A 16,041-nucleotide genomic window follows, 5' to 3' on the forward strand; every position below is an offset into this window, starting at 1 on the left:
GGGGCCAGGTATTAGTTTGATCCTCCCAAAGTCAAACGTTGTTCATTGTCACAAGCAATAGTGCTTTGTGTGGTTAATTGTCAACTGAGTCAGTTCTGAGTGCTTTAAAGTGCTCTCTATGTTGTTACCGCCCTGCAGGGCATGTTTACAGGCAGGTGCATCACATAGCTGTATGAAGGCTCTTAGACACAGCTCCTCTTCGGCTACAAGGCTCTATCTTGCTACAGTAGCACTCTTTACTCCCACAGCCTTCAAAAACGCGAACGGGCCTGTCTTTTGGTATGTTTTGCATGCCACCTCAGGTGTTTGTTATTTTACCTTAGTGGCAGAGCAGATTATGGGAGTGTTCAGAGGAGGTGTCTGGTGTCTTACAGTAAGCACACTGTGTTTGAAAATAGGTTACATTATCAAGATAGCATTGGACTAGACAGCCTAACAACACAGGAAGACACACACGGGTTTGTTTATTTCGTGAAATGGCGGATTGGTTGAGGGAATAAGGCACCTTCCCCAAATCACTCAGACGCCTCGTCTTCGATCCGTCTTTCAGTCTCTCTGTCCGTCTGCTGTTCCGTCTCCCCGCCTAGTTGTCCGCCTCCATGCACCCGTGTGGCCGTCGGTTTTTCTGAAGGCTTCGGGAAGGCGTCATTAAGTCAGCGTTCGTCGTCCTTCCTTTTGAAACGCAGCCGCGTCTATTTGTGTCATTTGGCCTGTCGGTTGTTTCGCTGCGAAAGCCCAGACCCCAGCCACAGGGAGTCAGTCTCAGTATGAGGGCCGGGGAAACGCTTGGATGCGGCCTGTCGTCACCACAGATGTGTGGGATTGAAGATGTGGAGCGCTGGCTCCGTTGTCTCCATTGGAGGCCCATGCTCCACGCTCCTCTCACTGCCTGTGAACAACCAGGGAACCAGGGAAACCGAGGAAATATGCAGTGTCTGTCTTGGTGGATGATACAGCAGGTGTTTTCCCTTCCATACAGGAGATTACCTGGTCCGGATCAAGCCTCAGGGATAGATATATCCTTATATACTATATTTGGAGAGTAGTTAATCGTGATTATTGAACCGCGCTTGGTTGAATGCAATGTGGATTGAGTTGTATAAAAAATATAGAAACCTGTTGGTTTACCGTGTAGCTGCGGTTCATCTTTGCTGCTTTCCTGCTATCTTGGTGCCTTTGGTGCCATTTTACAGACCTGAAATGATTACAGTCCAAAAAATCTTTTAATTTAAACCCCAACAGCAATTGTTTACCACTAAAGTCTTTTTTTTTTTTTTACCAGTTAATGTCAGCTCTGCATGTATAAACAATGCAAGCCTATCTTGTGCATCCCAGATGACAAAGCCCTCTCGGGGAGAGCTGAACCGAAACAATGAGAGGAGGTTGCTCTGTCAGAGGAGGGGACAGGGGTGTGCAGGGGGCTGGGGTATGGTGGTGGATAGCAACCATGGCTGCATGGAGGGACAAGGAAGGGATGTTCAGCAACCGCGAAGATCTCCAGAGCAACCATCTGTCCTTTAGACCAAACACAAATGTCACAGGGAAGATATTCCCGCAGAGAGAGACAGTAGTACAGTGTGCCTCCTCGATTGTTCACTTGCTGTATACTTGGAAACACAGCAGCATCATCCTCACCCAGTCCACACTCGTACACAATCTAATGGCCATTGCCACAGTAAAACAATGGTAAATGTCTATTAGTATTCTGGTGATAAAAAACAAAAATGTCTTCCTTGAGACGAAGGATGTTTGCGGATGCGTGCGGGTGTGTGCGTGTGTGTGTGTGTGAGTGAGTGAGTGTGTGTGTCACATAATCAGATGGATCGTCTGTCCTAATTGTAAATGCTCCAGAATGGTATGGTAGCTCATTAAGACTTTAGTAGGCTCATGGTATGTGGAAAATTATACATTAAATAGTGTGCTGCATATTGATGTCCCCAATTACACTTCATTTGGATTGGAAGCTGAAAGCTCTCTTTCTCTTGTGTGTGTGTGTGTGTGTGTGGGGGGGGTGCATGTGTGTGTGTATGTGTGTGTAGGATTTTCTGGGCCAGGCTTTCTGTACCCTGGGGGAGGTGGTGGGATCCATGGGTTGCCGCATGGAGAAACCCCTAATGTAAGTAACACACACTCACAAAAACACACTCCGCAACACACATGTTGCCCTGCCTCTGCTGTTTTGGAATGGTCCTCATGATTAGAAGCTTAGAGGCAAACTCAAATGAGATGGTTTTAAGGCTGCTGCTGTATTTAATTAGCATTGTCAGCAGTTCATTGTGAATCCATCACAGCTGGGTCCAGTATTACTGCAATTATGGCAAATTCAAGGATGGATTTCAATCAGTCCCAATTGAAAATTAAAAAATGTGCTGTCCTGCCGGCGACACCTTGAATCGACTCGAGTGAAAACGGAACTTACATGCACGAAATGGAAATTTGCTTCATTGTCTCCGGCCCTTGTGAATAGCGCGTGAGCAGAACAGGAACAATCTGCAGCTTTCACTGTGAGATTAATAAATAACGAGACCACTATAGGGCCTTAATGTAATCCACTTAATAGGAAGCCCCCCACCCCCAAACACAAAAAAAAGGTGTATACACCAGCGAAACCACCTATGTTCTCTCTATTGATCCGTGTGTTGGACGCCTCTCCAGCTCCACAGGTTTTCCGAGAGTCTCTATCACCTGCGTTGACGTTATTTTTAAGGGTTAGTGTGGAGTGAATGTGTTGCTGGGCAATTTTTTGTTTTTAAATCCCCAAACCATTGACCTGTGCTCTGTTTGAGAGCTGAGCGTATTCTGAGCCCTCGCCCCCCCCCCCCCCCCGTCGTCTTTGCTCTTTGTGAATGGGGTCCTGCATCCTGTTTAGGTGTGTGTGTGTTTCTGCATGAATGAGCAGTTGCAGCTGAATAGGCCCGACGAAGAGGAACCCTGAAGACGATGACGTAACATGGAAGGATGTACCGCTGTTGTTGCGTTACGTAATCAACTCCCTCAGCCAGCACCCATTTAGTGCATGTGTGTGTGTGTGGGGGGGGGGACTCTGCTCTCTTTGTGTGTGGGCGTGTGTGTGTGAACATCCAGTTCACTGCCCTAAAGAGCAGCACCTCCATTTACATGAATAAAAAACCTCGCATTCGCGCGCTCAGTGAAGTGCGTGGAGATTGCGCAAATAAAGATCCAAGGGCCAGATGACCATATGCACCAAGCACTCTATAGCACCATTTGTTGGAGGTGTTAGCTCCTAAACAGGATGTATACTGTATAATTGGTACAAATGATACACGGTTATGTCAGGTATATTACATTATCTTACTAGAATTCTTATCCTACTACTGAGGTTTTGAGCATGAATCGTTGTCAAAGGTAGTCATTTATATATACAGCGTACAATTACAATTAATACGATTGTGTCGTGAAAAGTGTATCAAACCAGCGGAGGAGGATTTAGATGACAGTGTTTAGTTTCTAAAGGACCTCTGTTGCTATAGCCTACAGCATGGTTCTACAGGTGAGGGCGAGCAGGCAGAGAAGATGGACTCCTGTACAATAGGAAATGCAGGTTGTCACCGTGTATTCACTGCTAATCCCTTTTTGATCTGTACTCTTTTTCAAAAGCTCCCTCCCTTGTCCATGTGCTCCACTTCTAACTTGCTGTCTCTCTCTCTCTGTCTCCTCCTCCTTCTCTTCTCCTTTTCCTTGGCTGGTCTTTCTTTCTCATTATCTTTTCCATTCACTGTCTCTCTTTCCTCTCTTTTTTTTTTACCTCCCCTCCAAAGTCCATGTTTTTATGCTTACGAAGTGAGTTCATCTCAGAAAGTGCTTCTCCGTGCATCCCAAAACCCTCAAGTCTAGAACGTTCCTTTTTTCCTCCTCAAACCCACTTGAATTTCATAGATTTCTCCATGCATGTAGCTGCATAATCTCTGTTCCATTACAGAGCCCTACTTAACAACATGACCCATCATCCCTCCCCAGTCCAAACCCAGCCCCTGGTCCTGACATTCATTGGACTATTTATAGTAGTGGTCGGTTTCTCTTGGCATCACTCTCTAAATGTGAATAAATGTTATTTTGTCAGGCTAATGACTGTTAGTATAGGAAACACTTGCACGGCCCTGTAAACACTGGAATGGAGAGTGAAAATGTCTGTCTCTCGGGTGTTTTTACAGTGGTATTCCTGGAAAGAAGTGTGGCACCATCATTGTCAGAGCAGAGGAGCTGAGCAACTGCAGGGTAAATATTGCTTCACAATCGTGAATATTTGTCCTTCATAAGCAAACATTTTTCTTGTTTCTATTTTTATTTTTAATTGCGCCACCCCGTCTTAGAAAGACATATATACTTTTACTTTGAAGTTTTTATTGAACTGTTAATTAGACCACTTGCATTAAGCAGGTTTTTTCTGGTGATATGGTGGCACGTTTTTCTGCATTGTGCGTGTAGTACAGTACCAGTAAACACACACATACCGGTACATATTCCCACATTTTCATAGGTACACAGCAGACATGTATTGCATAATTAATTGATAAAGTACATTACTTTCGATCCTTAGCTTCCTATCTCCATGGACCACCTTCTCTTTCTTCTTTTTCAATGTACAGTTTGTAGTTTTGCTGTGATGCTTTACATTGCGTTCCATAATTGTAATGTTCATATTAATTAAAAATGTACGTCAATTGCATTGTGAATCAATTCTTGATGATCAAATGCTCAACATTTTTCATAAGACATAATATATTTAGCAGGGCAGCTAATTTTAGGTTAAGATATGTTTATATATATATATATAAACATATATATATATATAATTTGTGGGGGGGGTCTTGTAACCAAAAGACTCACTAACAGGCAGTACCAGATCAAGAGAATCAGTGATTAAGTGTCCTTTCCACAGAGCCTGCACAGCTTACAAGGCTTATAAACCAAATATATAACATTTTGTAGGTAGCAACTTTGTATTGAAATCTTTGTATTTTTGTATTTTAGTTCATAGGCTGAGTTAATTAAATATGCCTTTCTACTACTATATTGATCTGTTAATGATATTGTATAGTCAATGGTGACTTAGTTTAATGTTTAATGTTTCCATCTTCCTGGTCCATGTACCATGTCCGTGTTTTCCATTTCTGTACTAATGTTGCAATCAGCTGGTTGAGCTTCTGTATTGAGCAAACATTAGCATGTATTTCAGACAAATAGGACATTTATAAGCCTTTTTATTAATTATATTATTTTGCAACAAGTACAGTAAAGCAAGCACATTCTGTACTGGTCCAGTGCTGCCCACACACAAACCAAAACTATAGCTGCATGCACGTACATAAAAGAAAATACGCACACTCCTAGTTGCACACATGAGCAGATATGTATGCAGCCAGAAACACACACAGACACACTCATCCACTCACTCACTCACCCAAATCGTATTACACTTAAACGGATTACCAGATTTCAAGGCGAGAGAGCCCATGTGCTCTGTGGACATTGCTTCATCGAGTACATGAATGGAATTGGGCATTGATTCCTGCCCTGCAAGGGGCCTGCTGTTCCCCACTAACCCTATCAACTCAATTTGATTGAATAAGGGCCTTGTTGGTCCAATATAATCTTTGCTATTCTTTTCCCTCCATCTTCACCCACCCTATAGGAGTCAGTGATGTTGCAGTTTTGCGGCAACAAGCTAGACAAGAAAGACTTTTTCGGGAAGTCCGACCCCTTCCTCGTCTTTTACCGCAGCAACGAGGACGGATCGTAAGTTGACCGCACCGACCAGCGCGATGAGCCACGCGCTGTTTTCCGAAAACCACCGAGCGCTACGCAATCGTGTCGTATTTCCAGCCTCAATTGTTGTTTTTCGTTTCTGTACCCGTGGACATGGAAGTCCTTTAAGGCATGTAGACAGGAAGCAATATTGTTCACGCTCCAGAAAGCCTTTCACATAAAGGATGTTATAGGCGACACTGTCATGTTACATAACAGCCAAGAAGGAAACATTTAATGCATGCACCCCGTATCCTCGCCGATGCCAGAAAAGACAAAAGGGACGGGATAGGAGATGGGTGTGGGAGGGAGGGAGATGAAAACGAGGAATAAGGAAAGGCGAAGAAAGACGATAGAAGAACGCGAGGCGTGTGGAGGTGGCTTCATCTGTGGTCAAGCACAGACTCTATGGAAAGCCATGGGCGGCAGATGCTTTTATCCACGCTGACTTCCAAGTCAGGCACGTAACCCATTCTCCTTTAGTGCAGCTGGCTTATTTTACTGAAGCCCGCTCCGTGTTTGGCTCCAGGGTAGAACAGGCCGCACAGATCCGCTCTGCCTCCGGTAACAATACAAAAGTGGGAGCAGTTGTTGTTGTTGTACGAGGGAGTCCCATTTTGAGTGTTTGTAGGGGTTGGCATAAGCAAATGAAGTTGTAAACAGAACAGTGGACACGGAGAAGTGCACTGACTACATTTGGAAGTGTTTTACCCACATTTGGCAAGAGCTCTTCACAATCTCGCTACCACAGTGTGTCCTCCTAATTGTCTGCCTGCCTGTGTGTGCACTCTCCTGCGTGTATGTGACAGCTTCACTATCAGCCATAAGACAGAGGTGGTGAAGAACACTCTGGACCCGGTGTGGCAGGCCTTCAAGATCCCAGTCAGAGCCCTCTGCAACGGGGACTACGACAGGTACGCTGCAACAGACTTGAAAACAATTCGCAGAGCTCCTTCAGAAGTTAACTTTCGACTACCTTTTTCCTTCTCTTTTTTCCCCCTCCAATTCTGTCAACATGCTGGGGGATAGATACGTCAATGGGTTGGTCTCCCTTGTGTTGCATCCTGGTTTTCAATGTGCCCTAAAATCTCTCACAAGCTTGGCGTGACGAACAAGGCGTAGAGAGCCTCATATGGGTCCAACGTGCTTTGAGACCTGGTGGGAAAGCCACGCTTAATAAGTCCAATCCGTCATTATTGTGAAATGCTATTCCATTATATGAGTGGCCAGCAGTGACTCACCGCTCTCCCCTGAGCTTGATGCTGCCTAAACAGCACACACTTAAAGTAAGCAGCACTTATGAATAGACATTGATTTTACAGCCAGCAACTCCTTGCTGGTTCACCCTTACACATATTAAACGTTCAAGTATGTTCTGGTAGCTGACGGCGCAGGACTCACTTAAATGTCTGTCCCCTGCCAGTCATATCTTGCATTCTTTTGTGCGCTGAATCTCAACACCTTAGCACTACCTGTCTGAAGGCTGCCAGTAGAGAGTCACAATCACCCTCTTACACAGATGAGCAGCTCTCCTTCGAAGAAGGAAGATTCTCAATCTCCTCACTAATTGGTTTTTCTAATAGAATTTCTCTTGTCACCACAGGAGCATAAAGGTGGAAGTGTATGACTGGGACAGAGATGGAGGGTAAGCAGGCACTAGCACTCGCTCGCTTTCTTTCAGACTTTAATTATGTCCCACATGCACGGTTTGTCGAAAATTCCATATTTGCTGCCCTTCGCGATGCTAAAGTTCTACAAGAAGACGAAATTGAGGAACAATTAAGAGACACTATGTGTTCACCATATATCTTCCACTAGTCATTTTCTTTTTAAAGTTTGTTTTTGACTCACAAGGAAAGGTATCATGGGCATTTTATTCAAGTTATTTCACAGGTGAAAGGAAACGATTATAAATGATGTCCCGCTGTCTTGTGTTTTTCGTCCAGTCATGACTTCATTGGAGAGTTCAGCACCAGCTACAGGGAGATGTCTAGAGGCCAGTCACAGTTCCACGTCTATGAGGTGAGAGATTTACGCTAGATAATGTGAACATGCACACGTACATATAGTACACGCACACACACCCGTACACAGAGCCAGACACATTGAGGCTATCAATATCCTGTAAACGTTGTCCTGGACAAGGTCTTTTGACCTGAAGGCTGTCTCTTACTGCCCTGTCAACCTTTTTTATGCGTGGAACATTAATCCTGAAGGCAAAGAGTCAATCACTACAGGTTTACAGCACATCTTGATGAGAATACAGACAGAACATGGGCACCAAGTGACAGATTGCAGTGTGCTTTCCCCTTCATACATCCTTATTTAAGCTGTTGGTCTCGACACAGAACCTCCCTAGCACATCCTAACAGAGCCTGGACGATTATCTCTGGCTCTCACCCAGCCACTGTCATGGCACAGTCAATTTGATTGATGAAAGGAAGCCAGGCTTTGGGTCAGGATCCGCCTGCTTTCGAGCCTTTGTTTTCAACCGTGGGATCAATAAGCCGCTGAAGTAAACCCAGCCATGTTCATTTGCAGGTGCTAAATCCAAAGAAGAAAGGAAAGAAGAAGAAGAAATACCTCAACTCAGGAACGGTCAGTCAATATCTAATGCCACTCAGCTCAGAACGGCCGCCTGCCTCCCACAGTCTCCCGGTGCTGTTCCCTCTCCTGTTCATGTCATGGATGAGAACTTTGCATGTGGCTTCACTGTTTGTAACCTGCTGCTGTCCACAGTTCTTAGGAGCACTGTTGGGAAGTGTCATGATCGAGATTTGAAATGTAACAATCTCTTATGACCTTTGTCACATAACGATCGAATCACCACGGGGGGGCCGTGCCGTACTTGAAGGCGCGTTTCTGAAATGCCGGCCTTTTGTCCAAACCATCCCTTCTCTCCTTCATCGCCCACCTTGTTCCCCTGACAGGTGACTCTACTGTCCTGCCTGGTCGATACAGAGCTCTCCTTCCTTGACTACATCAAAGGCGGGTGAGTGGAGAATGAAAGCCAAGTCTGTCCTGTAGGACAACTGTGCTGTAAGGAAACCACCATGCTTACTTTACTGGAAGCAAAGCTACTCTGACCCACTTACTGTCCTTATGTGATGCGGTACACCGAGTACACCGGCACTGCTCACCACACCCGTCCGCCTCGGCGACGACGTTACTCAGGTTGCCGCGATCAAATCTCGTTTGATCGATAATTCACAACGTTCCCCTCTCCTTAATCAGATTTTTCTCTCGCAGGACTCAAATTAATTTCACGGTGGCAATCGATTTCACCGCTTCGAACGGTGAGTGTCCGTCAACGGCCCATTTTGCTTGAGTGTCAAACTTTTTCACAGGCTTGTGTTTCGGCTTTTCGGTTTCAACAGTGTTTGACAGTCTCTTTGATCATGTCTATTTGGTATAGAAATGGTTAACAACACCGTTGTTATTATTATACTCTTCAATAACTTTTTCTTAACTCATTCTACTTTTTTCATATAGCTTAAAGCCAAGGGGACCTGGTATTAACCATGTGAGTCTTCCCATTGGTTGTCAGGTAACCCCTCCCAGCCCACCTCGCTCCATTACATGAGCCCCTACCAGCTGAACGCCTATGCCATGGCCCTGCGGGCTGTGGGGGAGATCATCCAGGACTACGACAGCGACAAGATGTTCCCTGCTCTGGGCTTCGGTGCCAAGCTGCCCCCTGATGGTCGGGTCTCACACGAGTTTGCCCTGGTGAGAGGAGACACTTTTGTCCTCCCATATTCCCCATCCTCTTCTTACTCCAACCCCTACCCCCCTACCCCCATCTTCTTCCTCCTCCTACATCCACTGCCCCCATCCTCCTACATCCCCCATCATATCCTCCTACATCCCCCCCAACATCCTTCTCCTCCTATATCCCCCACCACATCCTCCTCCTCCTATATCCCCCCCACATCCTCCTATATCCCCCACCACATCCTCCTATATCCCCCCCACATCCTCCTATATCCCCCACCACATCCTCCTATATCCCCCCCACATCCTCCTATATCCCCCACCACATCCTCCTATATCCCCCACCACATCCTCCTCCTACATCTCCTGCTCCTTTCCTCCTACTATTCCTTCATCTCCCGCCCCTCCTCCTCTACTCTACCTGCCACCCTCCTGGCCCCTGCCCCCATCTCAAGATGTCCTCAGCCACTCACAGTGGCTTGTTCTCTCTGTGCGTCCTCTCCAGATGTTGCGCCCGAGGCGTTGGCAGCCATTACAGCTGCTCAGCGTTGAGTAACACTCTCCCCAGAGGGGCCTGGGTCTGAGACAGGCCCCATATGCATTTATCTAAGCATAACGGATTGACTTAGTCAGCTCTTAAGAATAGGTCCCACTGAATGGAGCTTGCTGCATGCTCACGAACGACCAAGACAGCCGACACCGAGGCCGTCATCATGGTCTCCTAGAAAACGGCTGGGATCATTAAAAGTGTTTCGTTTTTAGATATGTTGTTGGATATGTTGCTTATCCTCCATTGTTACTGCTATCTCACGCTCATAGGAAGGATACTAAGTCTCTGAGAATGTTAGTGATTATGGTGTATGTGAGAAATGTCTTTCCAACTAGTTGTTTGGATGTATGTTGAGTCATCTTTCTGTCTGTGCAGAATGGAAACCCCCTGAACCCCTACTGTAGTGGGATCGAGGGGGTAATGGAGGCCTACTATCAAAGCCTGAAGTCTGTACGTCTCTACGGACCCACCCATTTCTCCCCTGTGATCAACCACGTGGCCAGGTAGGTCATACGCCATTATGCCCCCGGAACTGGACCTTGTACAGACAAATACCAGCAGTTAATCGTACAAAACAATAATTGTGCATGCTGGAAAAACAGTTGGTATACATTTACATTGATTAATTTAGCAGACGCTTTTATCCAAAGCGACTTCCAAGAGAGAGCTTTACAAAAGTGCATAGGTCATTGATCATTTGCCAAAACATGATGCATACATTGTGAAAAGCAAATAAGTGCCAATCGGAAGAACCATAAGAGCATGTAGTTACGAGTTACAATTAAACAGCATGAACCTCAAAAAAGTACAAGAGTGTACCTGTAGACAAAGCAAGCAACAATACTATAATTCACAGCGAGTACAAGAAGTTAAATCAGTTACAACTAACCAACAAGAGCAACAAGTCCCTCAATAAGAGTAATTGTGTTCCTGGAGTATAGCATTCCTGTAGCAATATAAGCGATCAATAGTCCCTTATTGTATACATCTGTCCCTGTGCATGACCTGTGACCTATATTCCCACTGATAGGTAGATTGAAATAAATGTGCTAATAGTCATGGCTTAAAAAGCAAAATTGACACTCTGATGGCCTTACCATATATAAATGACTCCTGCTCTTTGACGTTTGAGGAAAGTAACCATTTTAGTTGTGATGATCAATAAGGTACCTTCTGGATCACGGATTTTGAATAATTAAAATAATGGTTTTTTAATGTTTTGTTTTTAAGCTCTGGCAGAAGAAATAGCCACATATTATTTATGAAAACTGTCACAACTTCCACTTTCACACAAACGGATGAAGAATCAGGCATCCGATTAGATTACAAACGCTGCACCAGTGCCCTCAAAAGAAAAGAAAAGAAAAAAAAAACGCTTTCAAATTAGATTAGGATGATTCATGGATGCCTTCCGGCCCGATTCCTTTCATATTGCTGTGGAGACTGCAAACGCAAACAGTCAGTGGTCTCCTCAGCATCAAAAGCACTCAATGTTTCTCAGAGAGTTACGATCTGAAACAAGCAAGCCGTTCTTCATTGACCAGTGGACACGATCACCAAAAATATCACCCAATCAATTCAGTTGAGCAGTAATCGGGAAGGCTGAGCAGAAGTTAGCCAGATTCAAGCGTCTTAGCGCCATGTAGCCACGCTCCACTTGGGCTTCGTTATTGGAGAGGTTGTCCAGTCAGCTACAGGATTGACTGTAACAAGCTCTCTGGCCCATCGCTCATCATTACCCCTCACATCTTATCTCTCACTCTGTGTTGTCCACCCACGCACCTTCCAAATTGCTCCGTGGTTCAACAATTATTTCTTGGCAGTGGGCGACAAAAAAAAACTTTTGACACTAAAGATATATTTTCTCTCTCTCTCTCTCTCTCTCTCTCTCTCTCTCTCTCTCTCTCTCTCTCTCTCTCTCTCTCTCTCTCTCTCTCTCTCTCTCTCTCTCTCTCTCTCTCTCTCTCTCTCTCTGTCTCCCCCTCTCTCTCTCTGTCTCCCCCCCCCTCTCTCTCTCTCTCTCTCTCTCTCTCACTTTCTCTCTCTCTCCAGTATATTGTTTCTACCCAATGAGTGTTCTGTTTTATCCACTGTTTGAGGACAAAACACCAGACACAGTGAGTGAGACTAGGGGGAACTCCACTTAAACCAAAGGAGTTATTTGGGGTGCTCACGGAAACCCTTCTCATGATAACTTTAGAGCTCCCAATGTGCCGGGGGGGGAGGGGGGGGGGGGGTGTGACGTGTGTATTGTGAACATGAGCTCACCTTCCACACACTTTCTACCCATCTCATTTTCTGTCTCTTTGTCTCTCCCAACCTCAGGTATGCATCCGCAATGACAGATGGCTCCCAGTACTTCATCCTCCTCATCATCTCCGACGGCGTCATCACTGATATGGCGCAGACGAAGGAGTCCATCGTAAATGTGCGGACTCTGTCTGATATTCTTGGTGTGTCGTAAATGGTAGAGCAGGGAGTCAGGGGCACTGTAAAAGTTGATTGTGGCTTATAACGTATTACTGTATTGGGACGCACTGGTCGGTAATTGTAAGGCCCTGTAGTCCTTTATGATATATTGCAAATATTGCAAATTCCCCAGTGCAATATAATTGTGAAGTTTCATGCGATCATAATTGTCATCATACCTCTGAGAATGGTCGTTCTCATATCCTTGCTAATTGGTGAGTCCATCTTAAGGCAAGGCAAACTTATAAAAAGCTGGAAAATTGTTCATAACAAAGGCATTTATCACTCCAGCCCGCCCTTGGCATCCCACTTGAGTGAGATTTGATAAGCAAAATTGCAATGCAAGGAAATGGGCGGGCACTCAGGGAGAGGATGAAAATAGGAGTCATTTATATGCTTGTCAGGCTGGCTGAGATTTAGACTTTTAGACCAAGTCATACATGCATGAAATTAGAGAGTGCTAATTATAGAATGATTCCCTCCAAAAAGGACTCTGACGTTGGGTAACAATCCACACCTTGTAACAGAGTTGGAAAATGTCTGTACTATCATTTGGACTCTCCATTTACTCCCCCTTTTTAGATAAGCTATTACTATACATGCAGTGCTACTACAGATGATTTATGGACCTCTCTGAAAGCCTGTGGCATGTTTGATAAGCATAGACTTTGGAGGTTTTAACAAGAAACTTTGATGCATGGCTTATTTTCTTTTCCCTTCCCAAGGCTTCTTCTTTGCCCATGTCGATTATAATTGTTGGGGTCGGACCAGCAGAATTTGATGGTAAGAGTGGGAGGTGTGCGTGCGCAAATGTGTGAATGCGTGTGTGCGCACGCATTTCCGCTAATCCCTTTCCTTGCGTTTCACCTCTTTTCTTAAGCCCCCCCCTCTCTCTCTTCCCCAGCCAGCACACCCCCCCCCCCTATCACCTTCTTCCAGATTTTGACAGGGGGAAATTATCTTTTTTTCCAATGGAAGTTCTGTTTAGCATATAAACATGGCTGTTGTTGAAGACATCATTGTTTACTATTTAAACAAGCCCTTGTAAACGTATTCAATTAATTTGCCTGCAGAATCAGCTGGTCTGAAAAATAGATAACGCCCCAAAAATCACCGTGCATTAAGACACGATGGCTATGTGCTGACTTAGCTCCATCTAATAGTGTGTGATAGGCAGATACTTTAAGCTCAACACCAAGACTGTGTACCTTGCGGTTTGACCTTATACCCAGCAGTGCTCTAAAGGCTCTGCTCCATGCTTCACATAAACGTCTGTTTATGATATTGAAATGTTAATGCAGGTTTCTGATTTCAAGTTTGAAGCAAAGTTTGAGCAAGCACCAGTAAGAAAGTAGCGGGATGTCAGCAGGGTGATGCGTCCGCCCTCTTCAATGCCATGGGGAGAGATTGTGAACGATGTGCTTTTCTCTCCAGAGATGATCGAGCTGGACGGGGATGAAGAGAGGATCTCCTCCCAAGGCAGATTTGCTGAGAGGGACATTGTTCAGGTACAGAGATTTCCCTCAACTCATTTAGCCGAACGCTCCCATTGAATGCCGTTTTGGTCAGACAACGGACGGGTTGCGTGTGTGAACGATTGTCCCCTTCTCTCTCACCTATATACTAAATAGGATGTGTTGTATATAAATGATCTGAAACATATCAAATCATTTTCTTGGTTCAGTATATATATCTTCATCCCTCCCCCCACCAGTTTGTCCCCTTCAGAGACTACATAGACCGGCGGGGAAACCACATCCTGAGCATGGCCCGCCTGGCCAAGGAGGTGTTGGCCGAGATCCCTGACCAATTCCTCTCCTACATGAGGACCAGGGGGATCAAACCGGGCCCATCCCCCCCCCCCTACACTCCCATCCCCACAGTGCACCCTCTCCTCACCCGACGTGTGAGCCGAATCTGAAGAGGAAAGGCAATGCCCCCATCATCGATTTATCAATCAACAGCGATTCTGCCGACTCTACGGTTTTCTTCTTCCAACAACTCTTCAGTTTTGATGGCAGCCTCTGATGACGGACACCAAACTGTCCCAACTCTCATGTTGCACTTCCGCTAAACCATTGTGGGGTCGTTCAGACAGGCAAAGTGGACGGAAAGATGTTCTTCCATTTTGGACGCTGCCCTCGTGAGGAAGCTCCTATTCAGGGGTCAGAGGTCAGTATGAAGTGATTTGACCCAGAAGGAGCTCACGTGAACAGGAACTGGTTCAGGAGCAGGGTCCGGACAACATACGGTCCAACCTGTGGAAAGCATTCTCAAGAACTGTCCTCTTTCAACTTCTTCTTCCTTTCCACTCCACGTCCCTCCTACAAACGGTGTCTCTCTATGTTTACAAAGGATGGTAAAGGTTGATGAAGGATGATTTTTTTTACCCAACAGGTTTCTTGTTTTCATGGCTGGCGAGATACTTGTATAAAGGAGCCACATCCCTCACCTGTCTTGCTTAGTAAACGGAGCATGCACTAATGTAGAGTAGCATTCGTGTCGTCCTGCACTCAGGGCTGAGTTCTTCCACTTCCATATCCCTTTTTATGAGGCTACCATCAACACGTATAATCTTCCCACTCTCCAGTGTCCCTCTCTGTCCGCCTGCCTTGACTCCAAGGGGGACTTCAAAGTCGGATCTTGTCAAACATAGCAGGGACTCAACCAGCCTTACTCACTGTCAGATACATTCACGTTCGCCATGCTCATAAGGGTTCTGGAATCGTGGATCTCCGTGCCCAGAAGTCAAAAACACACTCTGCATCACATGACCATGTAGTGTTTCTGTTTCGTTTGTTACCATGGTGTCTACCATTAGACACCATGGGAAACTTGTTTGTATTTCAGAGCTTCTTTAGTTCTACCTCTTGTATAGTGTTGCCCAAAAAAAACTGCAGTATTTCCAAGTAGCAATTGTTTTTCTTCTGTTTTTTTGACTGTGCAATGTTAGGACAACTAACAGTTAGCTGCATGTCTGAAGATCATGACTGAAGTGCAGACAGCTCATTGTAACTTGTTGAAAATATTTTTCCAAACGGCTATACAATCAAAATTAAATGAACTCCATTGTGATAGCACAGTTACTGTAGAAATACATGAGTGAAAATGCTTAGCTAAAGTTAGATTAACCCTCCTATTGTCTTAAATAATACTATTACCAACTACTAACCAAATGCTAACACCTATTACCTTTGGGTCACTATGACCCGGTGTCCAATTAATCTCATAACTTAACTAAATGACTAAATGTAAATTAACAAAATTACTAAATGTAACTAAAACAGAAACAACATCATCTTTTTTGTTAACTCTCTAGTGTTCCCTAAAAGTAAAGTAAAGCTGTGAAGGTATGAATGCCAATGACACTTTCATTTAGTCATGTAGCAGACGCTCCTATCCAGAGCGACTTACAGTAAGTACAGGGACATTCCCCCGAGGCAAGCAGGGTGAAGACACAACATCATTTGGCACAGCCGGGAATCGAACTGGCAACCTTCTGATTATTAGCCCGATTTCCTAACCGCTCAGCCACCTGATTA

The 16,041-nt window shown here is 45.1% G+C and overlaps 1 protein-coding gene across 1 annotated transcript in view; it reads left to right on the forward strand.

Moving 5' to 3' along the window:
• LOC136941692 (copine-8-like) overlaps positions 1-14,420 on the forward strand; it is a 28,102-nt gene extending 13,682 nt beyond the window's left edge. The window contains exons 6-20 of the mRNA XM_067234242.1: positions 2,040-2,116; positions 4,173-4,236; positions 5,654-5,757; positions 6,576-6,680; positions 7,370-7,411; positions 7,713-7,788; positions 8,308-8,364; positions 8,697-8,758; positions 9,016-9,062; positions 9,314-9,495; positions 10,406-10,533; positions 12,356-12,458; positions 13,225-13,282; positions 13,934-14,007; positions 14,214-14,420. Of these exons, the coding sequence (XP_067090343.1) occupies positions 2,040-2,116; positions 4,173-4,236; positions 5,654-5,757; positions 6,576-6,680; positions 7,370-7,411; positions 7,713-7,788; positions 8,308-8,364; positions 8,697-8,758; positions 9,016-9,062; positions 9,314-9,495; positions 10,406-10,533; positions 12,356-12,458; positions 13,225-13,282; positions 13,934-14,007; positions 14,214-14,420 (1,386 nt within the window). The remainder of the gene's footprint in view (positions 1-2,039; positions 2,117-4,172; positions 4,237-5,653; positions 5,758-6,575; positions 6,681-7,369; positions 7,412-7,712; positions 7,789-8,307; positions 8,365-8,696; positions 8,759-9,015; positions 9,063-9,313; positions 9,496-10,405; positions 10,534-12,355; positions 12,459-13,224; positions 13,283-13,933; positions 14,008-14,213) is intronic.
• The last annotated feature ends 1,621 nt before the right edge of the window (positions 14,421-16,041 follow it).

The sequence above is a fragment of the Osmerus mordax genome, chromosome 4 (genome assembly GCF_038355195.1).
Source record: "Osmerus mordax isolate fOsmMor3 chromosome 4, fOsmMor3.pri, whole genome shotgun sequence".
NCBI lineage: Eukaryota > Metazoa > Chordata > Actinopteri > Osmeriformes > Osmeridae > Osmerus > Osmerus mordax.